Consider the following 25,482-nt stretch of genomic DNA (forward strand, 5'->3'; position numbering starts at 1 on the left):
GTAAAAAATGCATAGAATAAGATATTTTTTTAATTAAATTTTCTATAAAAAGTGTTACTTATGCTTATTTCGTTAAACGAACCATTCAACTAAAAAATACAAAAACTTGTTTTTACAATATTTTAACTTGTATTATTTAATACAATATAAGAAATAATCGTGAAGTGTTATAATATATAAAAGTATTATAATATATATTTTTAATTCACGTTATATACTACCATTTCATAAATAAATAATATATACAAATATTATAAAATTAAATAGTGAAGTTAATAATTACTTTTTAGGGTATCTTTTTTTTCATCAGGATACCTTTGCCGGTAATCATGAATGGTTTGAATTAAAAATTGTTTCTGGTCTTCGTTTTTGGTAATTAAGTTGTTATAATCACTAATTAATTTTACATTTCATTCTGCCACGACATTGACAACTTTTAAGCTTGTAAATTTTTGAAGTCCTAGTATGAAATGCTGATTTTTATTCCATAATATAAGATCTTCATTTACAAATCAGTTTTAATATTGAACCTATGAAATAATTGAATTGAAGACTTGTTGATAAAATGTTGGTGTAACTCGTCGTCTTCATATAAACTTTCATCTGTATCGCTTGTAGAATATAACTCCACAGTGTCCATATATTCAACTAAAAGTTAAATTGTAATTTTATATAACTTAAAAGTATTATACAATAAATTATAAAAATATAGAATACAAAATACTTACAATTAGATTTTATTTTATTATCATTAGGTTTCTTTTTTTTTTCATATTCTTCTAAATTTTTAGAATGTTTAATTTTTCTTTTTCGACTAATCAAATCAACACTCATTAATGATCTTGGACGACCTTTTTTTCTTGTTAAAAATTGTCTGCCCAAGTCACAATAGTCATTATATCTAATGCGTCTGCATGAGCAATATCGAAAAGCTCATCAAAACATTATACAAATTAATTTTCACTTTTAATTTGAGTATTTGAGTATATTTTTTTAAATTGTTCGCCAACATAATTTTTTCTGCAAATTTTTCCATATGTTGTAAAATTTTTTTAATTGCGGTACACAATTACGAACCTCTCTAGTAGGTATTAGTGCTTTTTGCCAAAATATTAATGCTTTGTCAATCATTAACCTTGTACTTTCGGGTAAATTTAACTTAACTTCTCGAATGTTATAAAATAATACCGATCAAACTTGTTTGTTTGATGGTAACTTACATCCAGTAAGTTGATGTGAAGTAGTTCCAATCAAATAAATAGGTTTACGTAGATTTATTTTACTATCCACATTTTAAATAAAAATTTAAAAATTAAAAACAAATCACAAGGCGGACTTAAGTCGTACGGACTACAGACGTTCACAATTAAATACCATAGACAGCTGTTTACTACTTATAATTTATATCATATTTACCGACAACCTAATCGACAATATTTAATGCGATTATTGTGTATTAAACGAAAAATTAAAATCCAGCATGTTACCTATTGGAAAACTGTGGAATACAGTCATGATTTACATAGGCTATAAAATACTAGCAATCAGTACACTTCATAAGTATAATTTAACAATTATTGTAGTATTATCTCCTACTTAAATGTTACTAGAAACTAGAGAATAGCCCCGGTCCTATAAAAATGGGATCGGACTAGACCAAATATTTAAGATGTTTTGTTTAACCGGACCAGACCAATTCATAAAATATATTTTTCAACCCAAACCAATTTGAACCAAGCTCATAATTTTTTTTAAAAGCCCGGATCAGCCAGTTTGGATTTTATATTAAAAAAGAAAAAAACAACCCGGACCAAGACCGTTTTTATTTGATAATGAAAATCCGGACCAGGACCGTTTTTATTATTTAATATAAACCCGAACCATGACAAATATGGTGATTTAGAAACTAAACAGGACTGTCTACATAAAAAAAAATAATCAGAAACAAAATAAAAAAGTGTCGTTCCATTGACAAATCATCAAATTAAGTATTAATCAGAATTATATATTTTAATATTTATTATACATTTTTTTTCTTGGTTGAACGGTGTTGCCTGGTGGTAGTGATGGGTAAAATTATCTTGGTCTTGGTCTTACAGCAAGACCAAGACCAAGACTGAGACTGCAAGACCAAGAACAAACAAGACCTACACTGCAAGAGTCTTGCAGTCTTGCAATATTTATTTTAGTTCTTTTTTTTAAAAAAAATACCAAAAAATACGTCTTTTAGTGTAGTTTTTTAGGAATATAATAAAAATGTAATATTGCATTTAACGTATAAAACGTTGCAGGAATTGAGAAAATAATAAATTATTGAATTATTGAAAACAATATCACAAAAAGATTTTAAAAAAATGGTAAAAAAAAAAAATAAGAATAGATAATGTAAGAGAAATATTCTTTTATTTGCATGAAAAAGAAGTGAATTGGCAGTAATTTGTTTCCAAAAATTAAAATGAATATTGTATTAGATATAGGTACTCCAAATAAATCAACAAAATGACTACTTTGGCAAAATGTTTATTAAACTCATCAGCAATTAAGGATTTTTAGTAATTGTACAATTTTCATAAGTGACAATTTCACTGAAACGTTTTTTTTTTTTTAATAAATTGAATGGACAATAATTTTCCATATTTTTTTAGTTATTTCCTAAATAATTGGCCAAATAACTATTACTTGAAATAACTACTAGGTATATAAATATACTATATAAATAATTACTAAATTCTTATGCTTACTATGTTCGTGGAATGTATGAATCAAATATCGATGCGGCGATGCTTCTCCGATGAACGAACAAAATAAAATAAAACAATTTTAGACATTCACATTTCACAGTATTATTTGTAAATCGTATTATATTGTATATTCAACAGTAAACAACGTTTATTTTTATAATTTCTTGACTGGAAGGAAAATAATATTAATAACTGATAATACATGAAGAGTGAAATGACCGTAGTGAAAAGTAATTTCAAGAAATACGAACATAATATAACCTAATCTATGCTATTTATAAATAATTAGAAATAAATTGAAAAAAAAAAATTTTAACCCAAACCAAAAGAACAAAAGACCGAACCGGACCACACCAGTGATATTAAAAATATATTACGATTAAACCAAACCTAACCCATTATATGACTTCCCAGGCCCGAACACACCTAAACCAAGAATATCTCAGCATGTGACCGGACCTAACCCGATCCCGGTCTGGGCTTTTTTCGGTCCGGTCCGGGTTGAGCTTCGGGTCTGGGTATAGCTTCTACAGTATGATCATTACAAAATATGTAATATATTTGTGAGTTTATTTTATTATTTTAGATGATTATCTTGGAACAGCCATCTATTAATGAAATTGATCTCCCACCATTGTCAGTAGAAATGGACAAATCTGATAAACCTTATAGTTTACAAGGAAGACGCATTGTAAATATTAATCACTTTGTAAATGCTATAATTAATATTGGAAACCATTTGTCGTTTTTATACAATGGAACGCTACAGGCTGATAAAAGAAACAAAAGTTGGTCTAGGATTTGTTCTGAAATTTTATTGTGCCACTTGTAATCAAATTCAACTTGTGTCTTCTGAGGAACAAATAATTTTGATGAATTAAATAATACCTCTGTTTGGACAGCTCTATGGGTTGAAATAGAGTATTGACAATTTGCCGATTTATTTAGTATTCAAGACATTCCTACTCCAACCGAAAAGAAGTTTAGAAAACATGAAGTAATTGTTAGAAAGATATATTTTTGGTGTATATTTTAATATATTTAATAGTAAAATATTAGGTATATTATAAGTATAATTTATAATGTATCTTCTTTTTTTTTTTTTTTTATAAAATAATTAGAATTTTATTTGGTATAAAAGTGTGGTTTTGAAAAAAAATAAAATCACATTTTATAAAGTGTAACGTAATGCATATAATTGAATATTTAGCTACTTTTTCTTTGCATATTTGCATCATATTTGATACTTTTTAAATGCATATAAATCCGGGCTCTAGTTATAACTTATATGTTAAAAATCATAAAATTATAATATTATTTGGTAGTCTTTGAATATACATTTGTAAAAAATAAATACTATAGAACTTATGAGGCAGCTAAAAAATCGAACAAACCAATTGAACATATCTGTTATCGAAATTACAAAGGTTCAAAAAAAATATTGAGCAACATGGAATAATGTACAAATATTACATTGGAGATGGTGATTCAAGTGTGTACACAAGAATTATCGAAAAAATGTCATACGGTAGAGACGTTATTAAATTGGAATGTGCAAATCACATTACAAGAAACTTACACGATGGACTTCGAAAGTTAGTTTCTAATAAACACTATTCACTCAGATGTCATCAATTACTTGGACGGGGCTTACCTTTGTCTATCGATCGTTTTGTTAAAGGAATAAGAACAGCTATAAAAGAATGTACTAAAACAAATAACGTTCAAGTGCTACGAAAAGATTTAACAAACGCACCGTACCACGTGTTAGGCCGTCATTTAAACTACAGACCGTTTTACTGTAAAAGAAATTACGATATAGAAACTGATTTATTGCCTATCATGGGAAGTGCTAATTTTATGGTTGAAACAAATAGTAGTCAGAAAATCTGATCGTTTAGTTTACAATACCACTACAAACAACGCTGAAAATTTTATGAGTTTAGTGGCAAAATGTAATGGAGGAAAACGAATTAATCTTACGAAAAATGGTTAATTTCAAAGACGTGTATTGGCTGCTTCCCAAAATTACTCAAATGGTCCAACCTGGCATAACAGCCCATGGAAAAAAATGATCGGAAAAAGTCCTGGTAAATATTTCAAAATTAATATGAACAGAAAAAAAATTATAGCCGCTAAAAGACAAAATGGTATTAATAATAAATCAAGATAAAAGTTGGTCTTCAGTAAGACAACAGGCGACTATGACTATGATCCAAATGCAGCCGAATTAGATATTAGTGAAGAAGAATTACAATTGAGAATGAATTTAGTAATGGAAAAACTTAATAATGAAGCAGCAAATCAACAATTAATTAATGCAACTGAAAAAAAAAACAGTAGGACAAAATGATAATATAGAATGGCATGAAATTCGAAAAAAATCGTTTGACTACATCACATTTTGGAACTATAATTACAAGGCGATCAAAAACTCACTGTCATAATTTAATAAAAATACTGCTTTATCCAAAAAATTTGATTTCAAAACATATCGAATTTGGAAGAAAATACGAAAACAAAGCAATCGAGATTTTTGAAAAAAAAACTTCTCTTACTGTTTAAAAATGTGATTTTTTTTATTGATAGCGAACACCCTTTTTTAGGGGCTAGTCCTGATTATGTAATAGGTAATGATGCCATTATAGAAGTAAAATGTGTACCTTCAATCGAAAATAAAAGTTTACTTGACGCTGTTAGAGATAAAAAATCGTTTTGTTTAGAAGAATTTGATTCAAAATTAAGATTAAAAAAAAAAAAACATTCTTTTTATTGGCAAATTCAAGGGTGATTAAATATTATAAACAGATCAAAATGTGCTTTTGTTTTATATACATTGGCCAATGATATGTTGAATGGATTTATAAAGATTTACAACTATGGAATGAAATCATGTTGCCTAAATTAAAATTATTTTATATGAACTGTATGTTGCCAGAAATTTTTGATGCAAGATTGGCCAGAGGTATGCAAACTAAAAACCTATCGTTAGTTCAATGCTCGGCTGGAAAAAACGATGAAAATAGTTCGGTTTTATACTAGTCTGGAGCAAAAAAAAAAAAAAAAGGGGTTTCATCTCAGATTTTATTTATATTATATTGTACATGTTTAGTTTTATTTGTATATTTATGTCATTAAATATGCTTATTAGTTATTACGTATACTACAATATTATATTGTATTGAAAAAGTTATATGGAAATATGTATCAAATAAATAAGGATAATATTAGTAATATACATATATATCTATGTGTATGTATTTTTTTTATATTACATTGCTATGAATATATGTAGATTTAATACAATAACAGTATGTGTTTTACCATTTTTTAAAAGTGTTATGTAATATTTACAAGGTGAAATACGCTAGTAATTACGTCTTGTATGTTGAAAAATGTAAAGCTGATAAAAATTGGTAAAATTAATATTAATTTATGTTTAATATACGTGACGCGACCCAACGGAATTTAACAGTTTGAGAGTGGTATGTTCAGCCTCAAGTGTATGAAACTAATAGAGTAAAACTAATTTGTGCGTAAATCTTCATGTGTATTACGTTTCAATTTATTTACGCGCACACCGATTTTTACTTTTAATTTTAAGCACTTATTATTCTTTAATAGTTAACTCACATCAGTGATCTTCTATTTCATTATTCATATATTATCATACGTATTATAGGCTAACGTAATATTTATAACTTAACGATGTACAAGAAAACACACAGACATAATAATAATGTTGGTTGGTTTTCGCGAGAACTCGTACGGTTGTACATATTGAATCGTTTAAGTTATTCCTCGGAGACACGTTCTTAATGCATTATAATAAGATATTAAAATACCATTAATTCATTTACGATTTAATCAATTATAAGAACACATATCGACAAACAATTAGATACATTTTTATTGGTTAGTTATTTATTTATTAGAGTTGAATTCTCGAAAAATGTACATACTATTATATATAATTAATAAGTTTAAACGAATATAAATAAAATAAATGAACCTAGATATTAACAATGCGGTATTTTGAATTTTTCACAATGAAATAATTTCTAAACGTTCACAATTAAAAGTGAGTTTTTTTGATTCCATTAAATTACAAATAAACGTAAATAAATAATTCTTATGGTATGACAATATTCAGATGTAGTTGTATAAAATACCATCAGAAACATTACCGGCCATGCTTGATAGGGGTTTTTTTTAACAAAAAATGTACATATCAAGGAATCGGATTCTTACATAAATATTATAAATACAGTTTATTGGATTTTTTTTACGCTACATTTGTATCTTATCAATTATTTAAAAGAATTTTTTGTTCACAAATTGTACCCATAGGTTCTCGTTAGTATTTACTTCCATGTAAATATATTTACAATATCTTATACATCAATACAATACAATAAACATTTTAGCGTTTGTAGACAGAAAAAAATATACTTTGTGCAAGTTCAGTTCTTACAAAATTTTATATAAATATATATATTTTCAATCGGTGTTCTACCTATAGCAATTAATTTATAAAATGTGTATAGTTTAATTTTAAATAATTTCGTGATAATTAAGCGAATCGTAGATTATTATAGAATTTGAATTTCGAACAGTTTCATTCGTGAACGACAGAACTTTTAAATGCACATAGTCGAATTAACAATATTTTCAACGGCAACACGCGAGCAATATATTTTAATACATTTTTTTTTTTTTTTTTTTTATACAAAAATAAAAGTAACTATTATAACGTGAAATGAACCATTGGCTTATTGAAAAATATTATTACATCCAAACAACACGTCATTATGATCAAGAAACGTATTAATTTAAATACAATTAAACGTATTAAGTACTTAATCGTTTTATTTTTGGAATTCGTTTGGTAGGTCGATAATTGGTTTATACGCGATAATAGATATCAGATGACAATATTTAATTACCGCGACACACGAGTTGGTATTAATAAAATGCAAGGTTCAAAAATACTTTTGAATATGTTAATTGATGTTCCTTTTAATAGAAGTTTTTCAACATAATATTATAAAATAAAATAATATAATATTTACAAAAAAAAAAAATCACAAACTAAAACAAAATTAGGACAACAACAATTAAGTTACAATGTTATATAACAGTGTTATAAAGAAGATTTTGGTATAAAGCACCGTTTAAATTATAAAATTATGCCTATGAACTAAAAATAAAATATTATATCTGTATTATAATAGTAAAATTTAAAAGAAAAAAAAACAATTTTTATAAACACTTATGGTGCTTAGTCATCAAATAATTTTTCTTCTCTATCCATTTTATAACACATATTTATGCATATACATAATAAAGTGTCATGTATAAATAATGCAGTACCGTATACACGTTTAATATACGGCACTTATTAATCAAGTGTACATCTAAGTATGAATATTCAACACAATATTACTGTTAAGTCAAAAAATTTCCATTACACAACAAACTAGTGTGTATAAAATAATATAAGTTATGCCGTTGAAACATAATGCTAAAATAATTACTATCCCTGTCTGTTAATTTGTAGCTTAAAATTTAAATGAACAAATACAAAATGATAACGGTCTTAATACATATTTAAACAATCTCGGCCCGTGTCTCCGCGCCTTCGGTTGTGTTATACAATAATAATAGTAATAATAATAATAATAATAATATGGTAAAAGTTATAATAATAATAATAATTTTAATAATACATTTCTTCACGTTTAATAATGTAACGACTATCGCAGAATATCCTAAACAATATTATTATATTATAATACGTAGCATTACTGTTAGTCATTAACGATCGTACAGAATCCAAACGAACGGAAGAAACACATCTTATTCGTCTAAATCAATTTTTAGCGGTCTGCTAGCATTTCACATAGTAAAATCAGTTTATTATTATTAGCAGTTCGTTGCTATTTACCGAGTATTACAAATCGCCGAGCTCGATTCAGCTCTGTTTTTATACTAAAATCGTACTTCTTAGTACTCTTAAAACACAATATTAAATTACATTAGATTTACATGTTATAATACTTTGTTGTTTTTTTTTATTTTAATATTACACAACGAAAATAAACAATAATAATAATATATTCGTTTTTAAAACGTTGTACATAAATATACCAATAAGCGGGTGAGATACTCGACGTCGTTTGTTAATAAAACATATGAAAGAAAGAAAAAATTAAATTAAAACAAGGAAATAAACAGATTTCCTAAATTATGCACTTATCATAATGAATTGCCGTCACCGAGGTTGTACGGTGAACACGGGAAGAAAGTACATAAGTAAACACACGCGTAATATTATGTACATATAAAACGTTATCTCGTTTGCTCCCGTCTACAGGGTGTGTGTTGTTATAACCACGAAGGACGAGGACGACGCTCGTTCTCTCGTCTCCGCGGCGCGCTACGTGGCATCAGTTTATGACCAGCCACCGGTCAGTTTGTGGAACAGTTCCTCGTTCAGCGATTGGTTCACCTCTTTGGAACGCATCGAACAGAATATGTACCCACCGATGAACTCGTGAATCACCTTGCAGTCGGCCGATTGACAGGCAAATATTATGTTGCCCTCCTCGAACTGCACCATCATGTGCTTCACTTCCCAGTTGATGTTCCACGCCTGAACGCAAATAAAACGTAAAACATTAATAACCGTACCGAATCTACCGACGCGTCAATAGCACTGTCGTCGCAAATGCAGTACCTTCATCGTGTTGTATCTCCAAGTTTTTATATGATCCCCGGTTGTGATGTCCATGCGCATCAATCGGTTGTACGCGATTCCCAGGAGCTCTTCTTTCTTGTGACCCATGAACTTGACGACGAATAGAGAGATGCCGAACTCGGGCAGCGACTGCCACGCTTTGATGTAGTTCATCTTGGCTTCCATCAGAGTGAGGTCTTTTAGGTTCGCGTGCGCCTCGAGAATGCGCTGGACCAGCTGCGAGTTGGCAGATAGAAATGAAAACAATTAATGAAACACGCAAAAAACCGGACGAAAACATGTCACGTTTCGACAGCATCGACGAGTTATTTCGTCATCACGTTATCAATTAACGTGCTGATTGACGCACCTTTCCCTTAAGCTTTTTGGAATATCTGTGCGGCACGTAATCCTCGACGGCAATGTCCAACGACGACGGGCTGATGACCGGTGACTGCGTGACCGACGGGTGTTGCATCTCGAGGAACGCTTTGATGGACTTCACTTCGGACTCGTAAGTGTGATCGGACAACGGGCGCCCCTTAGCCGCCAGTCTGCACGCGGCCATCCATTTAGCGTACTGTTCCTCCTGAACGGCGGACAAAGTTGTGATTGGTAATTTTATAACACAATAATATTTTTTTAGCGGGTATCCATCCCGAAACTTACGCTTTCGCATCTGATGCACATTTCGGTCATGCCATCTGCACTTGGCACTTCCAGTTTTATACCAAACTTGTTCTGTGATATGTTCACATCAGGCGTCACCTCGCATCCCCTCAGACTGACGCTGTGTATGGGCAAAGCACCGACTTCGAAATCTTCCGCCGACTTGTACATCCTCAAATGCAAATCTCGACAAGTGAACCAATACCGTTTGAATGCTTTCAGTGTAAATTTCTTGGGTCTACGAAAAATCACAAATTATTTATTCCACTCATTTCAAGTGTTTCGTTTGAACCGTGCTTAATATATACTCACTTCAAGAATCGCAAGTAGTCGGATAATTCTGGTGCGTGATTCAAGTTGGCCATATTGCTGGGAGGTTGGAACCCTTCGAGAGTAATTTGAAGATCTGACAAAGCAGCATCAATATCGTCATCTCCACCGGCCGACTCAATAAGTGGTTGTGGCACACTTGCTTTTAAATTTATTTGAACCTAAAATTTAAAAATATTAATACGTTTGTTCACATATTTTTACGAATAGTTACACTAATGACAATACCATATGTCAACATTTCACCAAATGCTCAGGAAAGTGAAAAAAACTGAATAAATATTAACAAATATTATACATCTCATATTTTATCAAGTTTAAATTTGGTTGCTGTTTAAAATTTAGTGTATTTACTAAAATTTTTATGAGATACGTGTTATTGAGTAGAGCTTTAATATGGTTGATTTTTATAAAAATACTAAATAATATATCCAATTTGGAGGGGAAATAATTAATTTTAGGTTATTGTACAGAAAATATACTTTGTGCGCAAGCAGATAACAAATATTTTGATAGAAAAAACTCATTTTATGTAAAATATCATATACATAGTGTTGTCATTGGTATAACGAAATGTTTTAATATCGTTCTTTTAGTATACGATAGATTTTATTTGTTTTATCTGAAGTGAAAAGAAACAAATCACGCTAATCGAACTTTCAAAAATTTTATATTGATAAAATTTAAAAACTTATATTTTTAAATGGACCATGCCATTAAATGTGACGAGTTTATTGCAACATTGTTTTACCTGTAGTGCAGCAAACATAAGAGCTTCCTCCTCAGTACAATCGATTTCTCCGCTAAGTAAACTCCATTTAGCCTGTTCGTAAATTTGATTGATGCGCACAGCATCTAACCTGGGATTTAAATCATAGAAAGAATAGAATTTGAACCGTAATTTCAATAAGTCATATTCCCTGACACCTTGTTCCATGATCGACAATGAAGAATCTAACCATCTGTATTGGAAAAAAACAACATTTTATAAATAAAGTGTGACTACCTTTATTAAAAGCTACGAAGCCATTATACTTACGCTACATTCATTCTAGCTTTTTCCACCAACGATTTGGGTTTTAGAACTTTGTTTCGCACCTCTTGGTTTGGCGAAAACGGGCTGTTGGCCAACGATGTATCGAGCGATCCGTTCAGCATTTCCAATGACGTGACGTTACCATTCATTTCCGGTTTACTGTATCCTTTTTTCCAAGTACCGTTTTGCTATGAAACGATAAAAAAAAAAAAAAAAATCAAATATACCAAACAAACTTGCAGCTGATTGCGGTAAATATAATACAATACTAACAGACACCGGTGAACTGATGGGCGTAGAATGATGCTTTAGCGGAGCGCATATGAACGGCGAAGAAGACGTCATGTCCAGGCTGCCCGTGGAACCGGCCGGGCTATGATTGTTTACGGAAAATGAATTGGTATCGGCCGAAGGCGTTTGACCACCATTATATTGCATTTCCTTCATGTTGTGCTTCAGGTGATAGGCTTCCAGCGGCTTACTCAGGGACAATTCTTCCGGGTGTCTGATGTCTACGCGAAGTAATAACAAATTTTGTTAAAATAAATAATTTTATAGCATACATAATATTAAATAATATATATGCCACGAAAAGAAATACTCACTGAGCTCTTTGCATATCTGTATGACGGCGTTGAACGTTTTAATGGAAAAATCCACGCGCATATCCACGTACCGGAGATCGGGCAACTGGATGCGTGCAGTTTTATGCATTCTGGTAAATTGCAGCTTGGCGTCTGCTTGAACTCCGTATTGGTCCAACGTTGACCGTGTCCTGGTAAGCCATGAATTGCGATTAGGCCACCATAGAGCGTGATCCGACCAGTCCATAGCGATATCTGTGTAACAAACGGACGTTTTCGAAATTAGTTATGTCTATAAAATATTGCATGCAATCTTATAATTTTTTTATCGTTTCTATACATATTTCATTTGCGGGACAAGGTGACTTTCGTTAGGACGACGTAATTAAAAAGTCTGCGTTCCCAACGTCATAATTATGAATAACTGTTTTACTGTTTACTAATTGAACATATACGTACAATTCTATTCTCATGTACAAAGATATTAAATTTTTTACTGAAAGTTCAAGCTCGAACATTTTCCTTGTGAAGTAGAAGAAGTAGTATTAATATTTTCTATATTATCGCATTTGGATAAGTCAATTTACGATTCAAAACTTTCACGAGTTATATGCGAGCAACGTCATATCTAACAATCAAAATTGTCGCCATCAATTTATGTTTATTAATGTTAACGATTTGACATTCAATTTGTAAATATTAAGATTATTAATCATTAGACTCGCTGTTTTTATACGAACTAAATTAATTGACGTTTTAAACACAGTTCAATAAATTCCTTTCGGTTTTAAAAAAAACAATTCGATCAACAAGAAGCCACACAATATATTTAGAATAATACATCATATACGACTACTTAAAAAGTATAGTAACAAATAAGTAACTAATGCATTCCTTTACAAGGTCATCGTTTTGAGAACTAAAACGTCTTTTTTTTTCACTTAACGACCCGCGTCAAACATTTATCGGTAATATGCACAATCGTTATACTTATTTGAACCCATCCATCTGTGTTTAATCTACTACGTATAATATGTGACTGTCATCATTGTGTACCTCTCAACTCAACATTCCGAGGAATACTCATTAAAATGTATTTCATCTCTGAGGAATGTACTACGCCTCATTTCACCTATAGACAACCACCATTTTACAAGTTAAAATAAAAAACGCAATTAAATAAAACGAATTTATTGTTCGTTTTACTTAAACACTGGTATTTAAACGTTAATTTAAGCTTCAAACAATAAGGAAAATTTGAGTATTTTCGCGTATTGATATTATTTGAAACATTGATCAAAACTTTGAATATTATAAATGGTATTACATTTATTTTCATAAACACGCAGACATGCTATCAAATATAAAACATATTGGACTTAAATGTATCTACATACCGCGGTGGCATATACTTTCTAAAGACATATATGCCTATTTATGTAACTCATAGTCGTATTTAATAGGGCAGGTCGTGTGTTCTTTGCATATTGTATCTATACGACTAACTACACCGTATGGGTTTATTGCGATTAATTATGCAACTTCGACGAGTTTAATTATTTGTTAACTAAGGTCGTCGTTTGCAGTTTTAAATTAGTTCCAATTAATACATAACGTCGTATTGTGCGTTGTTAGTAGGGACATTTTCAAACATCGTGTTGTAACTCGAGTGGTTGTGAAAAAATGTGCGTACGTTTAATATAAAAACATTATCACGTTTATGTTACAAATATTTAATATAATTGTAAACACACACACACACACACATATATATATATAGTTGTATTGGTGAGCGGCAAGATGTTAATTTGAGTGCAAAGACTTCGTGATGTTATCGCGGTTTCTGTGTAGCGATGAAATGTGGTTTTGTGGTTTTATTATTACAGGCGCCGCAGAATCGCGACTCGCGCGCGAAAATTTATGAGCTGTTGCGTTTTTTTTTTTTTTCGAAAACCCCCTTCGAGCAAAGACGAAACGGAAGCTAAGTACAGAAAACGTCGTCGTGGCCTGGCCTTAGCGCGAGCACGGCCGCGACGATGACACGTCAACATCCTCATTATGTCTCTGCGTTGAAGTCATCGTCACGTCATATGGTTAAAAATATAATACACGTATCGTACTATTTGCTTTACAGAGACAGCATCTGTGCGTGCGTGCGCGTGCGTGACACAGAATAAAACGTCTTTGGTCCGGTAAGGTAATAATAATACGCATTATAACAATTTACACACATGGTCGTGCTGCCTGCCGTTGCCACTGATTTTACCGTAAGCAAACGCCATGTATGGAAACTGAATTCTTCGTGCGGCCGTCCGCTGCCGCCGACCGTCTCCGCTCCTGGCGGACTTTCTCTGCTGTGTTTCGTCGGCTGCGCGTGGTGTCTTCTCCGCGCGCGCGTACTGTTTTTCATCCGTCGTCGCCGGGGTACCTATCCGTAGGCCACACAATGGCCGGTGCGTTACCCGCGGTATGTTGTCCAGTCTACCGGAGGGGATAAGGTTTTTTTTTTTTTTTTTTTTTTTGTATTTTTTGAAGTTCCGATTTCACGCGAAACAAAAAAACAAGTCATATGCGTCCAGGTCAGCGCCACACGGTACGTCGGTATATGTCAATACTTCCCCTGGACCAAAGACGCGGAAATCGGTTCACTTCGACGGCGCGTGCATCACACCACGTTATGAGATATTAGCACCGGGGTGATGTATGGAAGTGTGCGCCCCCCCCTTCCCCAGATACACGTGACCGCGACCATAGCTACCCTCACCGCTTGGCCGAGGAAACGCGTGTTTTTCTGCTATCCGCAGAGTCGCGCGAGACGTGTTACAACGATCGTCGAGACCGCGCGGCATCCGTCCGCGGCCAATGAGAAAGCTGCACCTGCGAACCGGCCTTATACGGGAGTCGATCCGGCCGTTTCGCCGCCGCCCGTTGTCCTTGCCGACTCATTATTCAACGTAGCATTGTACTATGTATTTATATAAATTAGAAAACGTATTATAAAGTTATAAGGGGAAAACGTTAAGAAACGAAAATAACGTCGTCGTCGTCACACGGCCTTGTGTCGCTGCACTGTACGTGTGTAAACATACGGTTTCACGCGAAACAAATACATTTATAACGTACAATGCATATTACGCGCACCGCGACGCTTACCGCCTATGTGCGCGCGAAATATTGCGGTTCGTGGCCGCCAAAGTTAGACGGCTATCCTCGAACCATTTTTTCGACCATCTTCGATTCACAACTCGACAAATGAAATAGTCGATATGGTTAAATACTGTTTTGGTTTTGGTTGTGATATCCGGGTAATGCGTGTAGTTCTTATAAACTGTCGGTTTTTACGGAAAATTCCAAAAGATACACTACTACATCGAGTTGTTTTCAAACAACAATTGAAACACAAGGCTGCTATCGTTATTGGGCGGCACGAAAAAAAAAATTTAAATTAAAAACTTCGTTCCAACTCGTATAGTTCAATGATGTTTTCAAAACAATATGAGTGAGCAGAGCTTGAAACGTTTTGAATGATTATTGTTATTGTACTACCCCTATTTATATTCAAAACATTATTATAGTTACCGTAATACTATGTTGCGATGTACAATTAATTAATATTAATAGTCAGCAGCCGTTACGATTCGTATATTATGATTTGTAAAAAAAGGGACACCAAGATGCTGAAGCCATGAACTATTAGATCGAAGTAGTTCGTCTAACTTTGATTACGTATTATTTACATCGACGTTTGCAAAACGCAATTTATAACGACCGCGTTCGATGTTTCGTGCGTCATACAGTTATAATTCGCGCGTGTGCACTGCAGTTAAATGAGTTTTATAACTCGGCCGGGGTTATCGTCGGAACGAATTACGATCGGATGCACGTATACAAATATATTATATTAAGACCGGAAAGCCGTCGAACAGTGTGTCATTCCGTCGATCGGTACAATAAACTGCAGTTCGACGGTCACCCCATCGCGGTTAGTGGGCCGAAAGATTCGATGTCCGAACGATTTCGCCAGCCGTTGATGCAGTGAAGCTGTCCATAGACACGGTCGGAGGGGCGCACACTATGCAGGCGAGAATTTAACTCGCAACGAAAAACATGTATTTCGTATAAATGCGCGGTGCACAACGACTGCGATGATAATTCGTCGTACACGTCAGGAGAGAGAAAGAAAGAGAGAGAGAGAGAAGTAAAAATAATGATACAAATAGGTCCACCACCGGAAAAGGGATACGACGCATATAGACGATAATAAATGGAGTAAATACGAATACGCCCCAAAAGCCTGAGTGCGGTGGGTTATTATATTAATTCTCCTAGCGAGATTTCTTCTGAGGGACGGCCGACAACGGACAAATATTATTATGTGACACACGAATATAATAATAACAACAGTAATAACGGTAAAATGTTAACGAAAAAATAAATAAAATAGAAACACCCGATAATAATAGTAATGATTTATTTTGGGTATTCGATATTTTTTATGAAATGCAACGTTAATTCAACACAAAATCCGTGATTTCGTTTCAGGAAAATGTCAATACGTTCGTAATCAACGAGGCCATTCATTTTCCAATTCAAACACACACACACACACACACACACACACACACACACACTTACACACGTATACTTGAAACCAGTTTTGATTTGTGCACATACGTCTTGGAGCATTGTAACAATGACTGAATTACATCCGGACTCCCTATTATTATAGAACACACATAATACAGGACTTTGGTGCGCACATCCGACAAACGGGTAGCTAACTCTGTATTCCGTTCTGCAGCTTGCGGTACATGAAAGGATCAAATTTAGGAGCAGAGCGATTTTGGTTTCGATCCCCGGATTCGTTCAGAGTACAATAATGTTAGTTACCAACACGTGTATGCGGTGGCTTATTATTAAGTATATAAATGATAGTTCACCGCGGTAACAGTCGTTTTAATTTCATTTTTTTTCCCCGCTCTTCTCTGCTGTGGTCTCCCGGTGGTCACCATTGTTTTTACGATTTTCGACAAAATTACCTGTCCATATTGTATACTTAAATTATGTGTCCATGAGACGAGTCTATTGTGACCGCGATCGCGACCAAGTACGATTCCCACGAATAGGTCAAAAACCCGCGGGGGTGCTCGCTTGGAACACGCGCGTTATCTTGATTTTTTCGGATTTGCCATGAATGGGCCCGGCCAGATCCACACGAGTTGATTTCACGGCATAAACGGAGAAGATTTCGTCCGAGGCGGGCGGGAGGTGCTCGAAAAACCTCGGCGGTGACTTCACAGAAGTTCGTGAACGTTTTGCATAATTTTACGCGACACATAATACATGTATAAGCGTGTAATGTACGCGCGTTTATTTCGACGACGGACGTCTGTGCACGACGGTTGTATCACAACATCACGTACGTCGATTGAATATAATGTACATTGTTGTATTTATAGCAGTGCGCCGTTTGTCGGCCGCGTTGCCAAAAAAACTACCGTCGCTCATTCTCGGTGCTACTTTTTTCTCCATTTTAAACAAGAGTTCCGCCGGAAACATAATGCGTATACGATTCGAATTTCCATTACGTATCCGTCACATCCGTCGTCGTCGACGTCGCCATCGGAATCGTTCAGGTTTCCTCGACGGTGAACCGTACAACACTAAATCGTTGTATGGTAATGAATAATGATATTTTTCAATCGGTAAAGAAAATATATATAAAAACTCATTGCATATGCTCGTGGTCGTTATTAAATGTACACTCTGAATTATGTATGAGCTGTGTTAAACGTCATATCTGCGCGCGTTATATTTCGTCATAACTCATTGGTAGCGGGTAAAAATGGTAATGCGACGCCACTGTGCTAAGTAAAAAAAATGATAATTTAACGTACTTAGTAACTATGTTTAATGACGCAATTGTGTTTTCACGCACACCCAGAACGAGTTGTGTACGATACGGTTAGCGTGAGCTCATTAATAACGATATAAATTGATATCTAATTCGGATAAAATATATTACGCGGCGATGAAAATTTGTTCAAGTAAATTATTTAAATAATCTATAAGGATATTCGTTTATAATAATATAGTATATTTATGTATGCAACTACGACCATTGCTTACACAGGAGCGTGTAGTATATAATTAGCATGTATAATACGTAATCAATGCTAGATGACGCAGCTCAGCGTCGACAACGATTGTTTTACTTAACTTGTCCGAAGAATGATGTGGGCAAATCGTATTAAAAATAACGACGATTTTCGAACAATTATAATGTATTTCGTAAAAAATGTATACCGAAGTAAATCTATAGAACACATCATCATTAAGTACCACCTCATTATATTATACACTAAGTCTTCCTTACGACAATTACACGCAGGTAATACACTCCTCATTAATCATCCCCTGAATCATGTGTTATTGTTCTCAATGGATAAATCGTGTAAGCGTGTGCATGTGAACGTGTATTTTTTGATAACTCGAGTGGATGAGTCGTAATGACAAGAAACGTTACAATAAATCATAACATATTATATGTACTGAAATTAGATTACTTTTCGTTTGAATCCCACTCGTTGGACCGAAATCCGATAAATGGTTTTGATTATAGAAATTCTCATTATAATGATATATTGTTCTACATTTTTGGTATAGACGGACATTTATCGTACAGTATAATGTACACACATACGCACTTGAGTTATTTAAAAAGAAGATAACGATTTAGTTATTCATATGTCATTAATTCTCTTCGCCCAGGGAAAAAAAATAATTCCATTAAAATATTATGAATGAACCGTAATACAGATAAGTAATAATATGCATAAGTAATAATAGTAGGTACATGTTATTATTATATAAAAACGTTCGATTGATATATATATATATATATAACCCAAGACATATATTTCAAGCGTCATTCAAAAGTGGTACACTACAATCTGTTCAGGTTTGAAAACGGACAGTGTTGATTTTATTTTATTTATTTAGACGACTTACAATAACATTAAATACTTATATTAATAATAGGTTGTCATCATCACAATTGTGTGCCACGTTGTTTACGAAGCGGTTTCTTGGACCCCGTAAACGATTGTTATTAAAAAGACCTATTGTTTACTGGAAAAGTATTTTATTATTTTTTTTTCTGTTACTCCTTCGTTGCTAACTCTATCGGTCCCATACCGGATTCGATCCTGATTCATCGGGCACCGCACACGTACAACGTAATTTATATGGTACAATATTTACATTTTCGGAGTCGGTACACTACACAATAGCCGTCGTATATAAAATATATTTATACAAGTATAAAAGAGCTAAAGAGAAAAAACATGCGATGTATGTATACGTTAACGTTGTGTATAATGTTGCGTCGTAAACGCTCGCAACCACCCACAGCGATGATGTTCTAAACGCGCGGCGTTTACGCCACCACCGCGATCCTTGCCAGGGGGAAAAGATGATCGGTTTCGGTGGGGCCGAGGTAGCGGAAGAAAAGTCGGGAGGGAACAAGTGAAACTAATGACTGGTTATGTCGCCGCCGCCGCTAATAGATAATAATAATATAATAACGCAATAGTAATTAGCCGGGATTTGTAATGGTATTATTGTACGATGTGATTATCTACCGACTTCGCGTCGACCAACGTTGTAGTATTATGTACGCCTACGCCGGCCGACGGACACGCAGCTAACCCGCCGCGTTTCTTTCACACGACTTTTCGACCAGCTGACATAATACGCCGCGGTGTCGTGCGCTATCCACTGTCGATTTATTGGTGTCGCATTGCTACCGATATAATAATTCAAAAAATAGAACCAGGGTAGTTCGGACGAATGGACGAGCGTACACGACTTTAATAGATATATTACAGTTTTCTTCGCCAAACCGTTAACCTCAGCAAGAACATCAAAAACCCACGTACAGGTGTTCAAACATAAATTGAATCGAGTGCTGCGGAGACACGTAAAAGTAATATCGCGTACGATCGCGTGGAGAAACAAACCCACTCGTCGGAAGGCAATCGAAGGAAGAATGGTGACGTTAAGCTCATCCGACCTATGTTTTCGAAAGTTTTTTAAAAGATTTAAAAAACACATTCGTGTAAGACCATTATAATTTCAACGCCAACTGTGAAACTAAAAGTTCAAATAAGTTAGGAATACATTTTTCGCATAGACAGCATACGATAAACAAGTAGTCATTTCTTTGTAGATAGCATACCCCGGCATACCACACGTGTACCTACATTGCAGCTGCTCCTGGTAAACTTCGATGGACTACCTCACGAGAGACGTTTTCCGCGCAACAAGCGTCCACCCTCTGTAACATTATAATATGCTGTCGTTGCCGAAACGGGCGAGATTTTTATATTTCTTGCACTCATCGGCATGTGTTAACTAAAAAGTTACAATCTATGATATGATTACCGTATGTTATAGCAATAGTTTTTGCAACGGTGTCAAATACACCCACATCGTGAACTAGGGCAAGCCTACGCGTTATTTATTTTCTTTCTTTTCATTCGGAATAATTGTGCTTGTGACTTATATACGCCAACGAGGGAAACTACAGCATGCGTACATTATATTATGTATATATTATCATAGCTACTGTAATTCCATAATATATAAATAGATGTGTGTACGTCGCCGTCTAATTCTCAATTTTTATTCGGAACGGAAATTACTTTCCTTCCCGCTACGATGAAATAAAGGTACATCTGGCGACAAGGTCATCCATCATTCATAATAAATATAACGTTCAGCCAATATAGCGTCCTCTCGCCCTCATCCACCAGCCATTATCTAGTCCGCTCGTGCGCGCACCGCGTCAGAAATTACCTTCCCGACTTATTTATTACACCAACAAATTGATCGTAAGTGGAGCAACAAAGTCTCCTTTGTTTTATCATTCCAAAGCCGCCGCAGTTGTCGATTCTTCAATAGAATTACTAAATTGACAGCGTCATTCGGTCAACCGTTTCTATTAGGATTAATATTCTCAACGCTTCTCAACTCACAACAATCGTCTACTCTATTTTTCCCGTTACCCGCCGCATCGCACACACGTTCCGGAGGAACGTAATATTTAACCGTTCCGACAAGACAGTTTTTTAGTTTAACATTGTTGTATGTCACTAAACATGTACCAAACGATCCCTGCAGAAATGCGGAACAATACTTTCCTACCCATGTCGTTTTATTAATTTTCTCGATACATAATCGATTTCGTTCACTAAAATGGATGCACCAAAATTCGAAATCGTCGATTCATTGATTTTTACGTCGGGGGAGAGTACTGTGAATACAACTCGTACAGTTATTACGCGTGTGATCGAATACGTGCAATTGTCCACGCATGGTTTCCATGTGCATTCTCGTTCGGAATTTTGTACGGCCTCATTACGCGCAGCGCCGAGCACGTATCGAACCAGCAACAGAGACAGTCTGAGGAATTCCACTGACTCGGTACGTATGCATAATAATTACATTGAAGGAGGCGCAAAGGCATCTCCACGTGCAGCTCGCAATAAAATCACGACAGTAATATGATTACATGTTGGCTCGACGAAATATACTGCTGTACAGTACAAATAACACATATTGCTCATCAGGGGCGGATCTGAAGCCTGGTTTAGGGGGGGGGGAGGCGAATAGGAATATTTATGAGTGATATATAGAGTACAATGAATATTTGACCGTTATCTAACCAATTTATTGAAAAATAAGCACAAAGCTTAATACAAATAACTAACTTGGTGTATTTATTTAAGTACCTATAAAAGTTCACTATTCAAAAATATTAATTACAATAATAATTTAACATTTCTTTTTTTTTTCATTTGCAAACATATTAACGACTTCTTCTGTATTTACAAAAATATATAGAAAATAATTAAATAAATCTGTAAAAAAAATAAATACTCAAGGGGGGGAGGCGATCCCCACGTTACCTCCCCCGCAAAGATCCGCCCCTGTTGCGCATAGGTTTTCGTTTAAACGTTCACGTAACGCTAGATTTCAATTTGTTATACCGTGTCAGTATTAAATAGTATTATGCGACTGTACACGCGTTATGCGCATGGATATAATAATAACATTTTTTTAGAAAAACTCATGATGCGCGTGGAAACCTTACGTCCAAAAATATAATTAAGGTCGTTCGAACACGGCCAACAGTCGGTAATTATTCATCTACAGCTGATATTATGTGTAACGCACGAAAACGATATAACTCTATTCTCTCGAATTGCGTACACGATTTCGGTTTGGCCGTCACACAATTAATATACGAGTACACCACTATCAACACGTAATAAAATCTTACCGTCAACGCAATGTTAAATTTTGCGCCATAACCCTTTTATGTAAACAAAATTATTATTATTACTTTCGGTCGAGTCATAGGTATATACATCTTACGATGTAAAATATGCAATTAAATTTCAAAATAACAACTGATCAAAAAGGATTTATTAACCGCCAAGTAGTCAAATGTAATCATCACTTAGTTCAGTCTGTATAATATGTATATACAAATAAACAACGTAGTACACACCGCGTGCGTCTGCAACGCTTCTATTTTTATAAATACATGTTTAGAAATATATTTGTAAGAACCGTTTATAGAAAATAAAATAATAGCGATTTCGAATAATATCCTCACTTGCATTTTAACCGCGGCATGCAGCGTACATCGTCATTGCGAAAGAAATCTGCATACTATAGATTTTATGCGTGATTTATCGCACGCCCGTTTGGCAGGCAACGCTCAACTAATAACCCAACCATGATTTCATATTTTGAATATAAATATCCGACAGACCCCGGAATCAAACGACCGCCGTACAAAATACATTCCATCGAAGATTTTCTCATAATTCTTACAGCGAGTACATAATGACTTGTTGTTTTATCTTGGCTGTGCTCGCCGTGCGAGCGCACGCGCGTGGATAATGAATTAAATATTTTAATAACGCAGGAGAAAAAAAAATAATAATGAAAATTATTCGAAACGCGTGAAACATAAAAGTATTTTTTATTCGCAGTTGAAACAAAAACCGCTTAACCTTGGGAGTAATTAATGTCATTACTAACAATACACGTGGAACAACGTATTTTAGAAGCACAGGATAGGTCACCTAACATTTGATTTACTATAAATCTATAATACGTGTGTACAGGTACAGATCCTTACGTATTGTTTATTTTAACCTTATACCTCGTTAGTCAAGTCGCGTAATATTGTTAACGTCGTCACCGCGTAGCTTTGACGTAGATATTATAATAAGATCTCTCGTTATGCATCGTTATTATTAAATTTCGTACAACAGTTAACTCGATTTTTGGATAGATCTCTATGTTGCTACGTAATATAATATTGTTGTGACTCTAATAACCTTGAATGCGTGCAACAGATAAGCTTCAGTGGCTTCATTTTAGCAAATTTTTTTTATCCTTTTGTTGTCACTGTTTTAGCGGTTGTGAATCCCTTAGCAGTAAATCTTAAATCAACTCAAAATCATCTGATAGTCAGCTTCCTGGTGTGATCGAATCAACCACCATACATTCATCGATCGATTTCAAAAAACCCGCAGCAACATACACTTGTCTTCTACCTCTTTCCTTGTCACAGTTCGCTACGCAAACTGTCCGCTTAACCACCATGCCCATGTTATTAATTTATTCGTTTCTTTATTAATTTATATTTTTTTTTGTAATACGTAAAATGCATGTGTTTTTTAAGTGCCTAGCCCGTATAATTAAAAATAAATAACAGTTCGATGCCGGATCGCATGCAGGACACGCGCCATTTATAACGAAATATACTTCAATTGCCATATATTTTTAACTGGCAAAGGGTTTCCCGTTGTGTTTATAGACCGCGAATGAGACTCTGTGGTTGTGTGATATTATTCCGTTCAACCCTTTCATTCGGTTTCGTGAAAAGGTGCTCCCCTATGGATCGTCATTCATGCTTTGTCACAAACACATATTATTGTAATACTGTACATACATAATACATGTTCGGCTCCGTGTGTATGTGTCGTGTGTGTGTGTATGCAACGTAGCACCTTGTACGTCGCGAAAGGATTATTGTCGAGTAATGTCATGTATGTTATATATTTATATAGTTTTTGTACGATATAAAAATAATAATAATAGATGTGCGTGACTCTTCGTGTCGCAGTTATTGTCAATTGGAACTGTGGATAATTTATAACGGTGTGAACTTGCCGCTTCGTTATATAATCGTCTTCGCCTTTTCGGTCCTTATAACAATAACACAAATATTGTATATATAATTAATTTATTATATAATACAATGCACAATATATATATATAGTAGTATAACGCATGTATTGTTATATTGATACATATATACATATATATATATATATATTAGGTATAAGAAAATAAATAGGTATACAGGACGAAAGAGCGTGACGAGAGATTGACGGGACGTCCTTGACTTTACAGTTCAATAAAAAGGAAACTGATAACGTCATTATACACAACAGTCGCGGCTTCGAATGAAACGCATTGTTATCATGTTACGAAAACTGTCGCGTCCAAAACAAAACTAAAAAAAAAAGCTATAGTCACCACGCACATAATAGTATAGCTACGGCGTAAATACCTGTCACTTATTATTTTATATTTTATTTTTCATCCCGTGTGGTCCGTATATAACGTATTGCATCGCGACTATCCTGAAGTCGAGAAACGTCTGACAACGGTTGCAATAGTATAACGTATATAATAATATTATAATATTATTATTATTATAATATTTATAATACACGTTTCTGAATTCACCGTTAGCGGAAATGAAAATTCATCGAACGCGTTTTGTTTATGCAACCCGATAAAATATCTCCTCGGTGTATCCCATCGTTGTAATTATAAACAGACGTATATAAATCGAATAATTACACGATTGACGTTAGATAAAAATTTGCAAACACCACATGCAATTATTATATTATATAGTTGTACCATTTAATACTGCCGGTAAGACTATGTGCGCTTGAAAGTTCCAATATATGTATTTTTTCACATTTGAAACGTTACGAAAACATTAAATTAAAATGCAAATCGCGTCGAAAATAAATGAAATGGATGTCCGTCTGTCAGACGCTAACGAGACATAAACACAAAACTTTTTAGTCACTTGAATTTGTCATATCTTTATGATAAATCCGTCGTCGTTTCGAAACAGAAAATTACAGCAGTTATAGTTAATAGTATCAAATATTTTCAAGTGTCATGCGCGCTTGACAACACTCGAAATGAAGACAAGTTCTTTTATTAGTCCGATATAAAGTTTACAGTCGCGATTGATCGAACAGAAAAAAATAATAA

General features: G+C 34.0%; 1 protein-coding gene across 1 annotated transcript in view; it reads right to left on the bottom strand.

The window, feature by feature from the left end:
* Positions 1 to 8,813: 8,813 nt before the first annotated feature.
* LOC112681369 (unc-112-related protein-like) overlaps positions 8,814 to 25,482 on the bottom strand; it is a 72,718-nt gene continuing 56,049 nt past the window's right edge. The window contains exons 2-10 of the mRNA XM_025551633.1: positions 12,121 to 12,354; positions 11,789 to 12,027; positions 11,519 to 11,703; positions 11,231 to 11,441; positions 10,462 to 10,640; positions 10,150 to 10,387; positions 9,851 to 10,069; positions 9,481 to 9,717; positions 8,814 to 9,396 (exon numbers count right to left, since the gene is read on the bottom strand). Coding sequence (XP_025407418.1) covers positions 9,196 to 9,396; positions 9,481 to 9,717; positions 9,851 to 10,069; positions 10,150 to 10,387; positions 10,462 to 10,640; positions 11,231 to 11,441; positions 11,519 to 11,703; positions 11,789 to 12,027; positions 12,121 to 12,354 — 1,943 coding nt within the window. The 3' untranslated portion in view covers positions 8,814 to 9,195. The remainder of the gene's footprint in view (positions 9,397 to 9,480; positions 9,718 to 9,850; positions 10,070 to 10,149; positions 10,388 to 10,461; positions 10,641 to 11,230; positions 11,442 to 11,518; positions 11,704 to 11,788; positions 12,028 to 12,120; positions 12,355 to 25,482) is intronic.

Source organism: Sipha flava, unplaced genomic scaffold, assembly GCF_003268045.1.
Source record: "Sipha flava isolate LNK unplaced genomic scaffold, YSA_version1 102_pilon_pilon, whole genome shotgun sequence".
Lineage (NCBI taxonomy): Eukaryota > Metazoa > Arthropoda > Insecta > Hemiptera > Aphididae > Sipha > Sipha flava.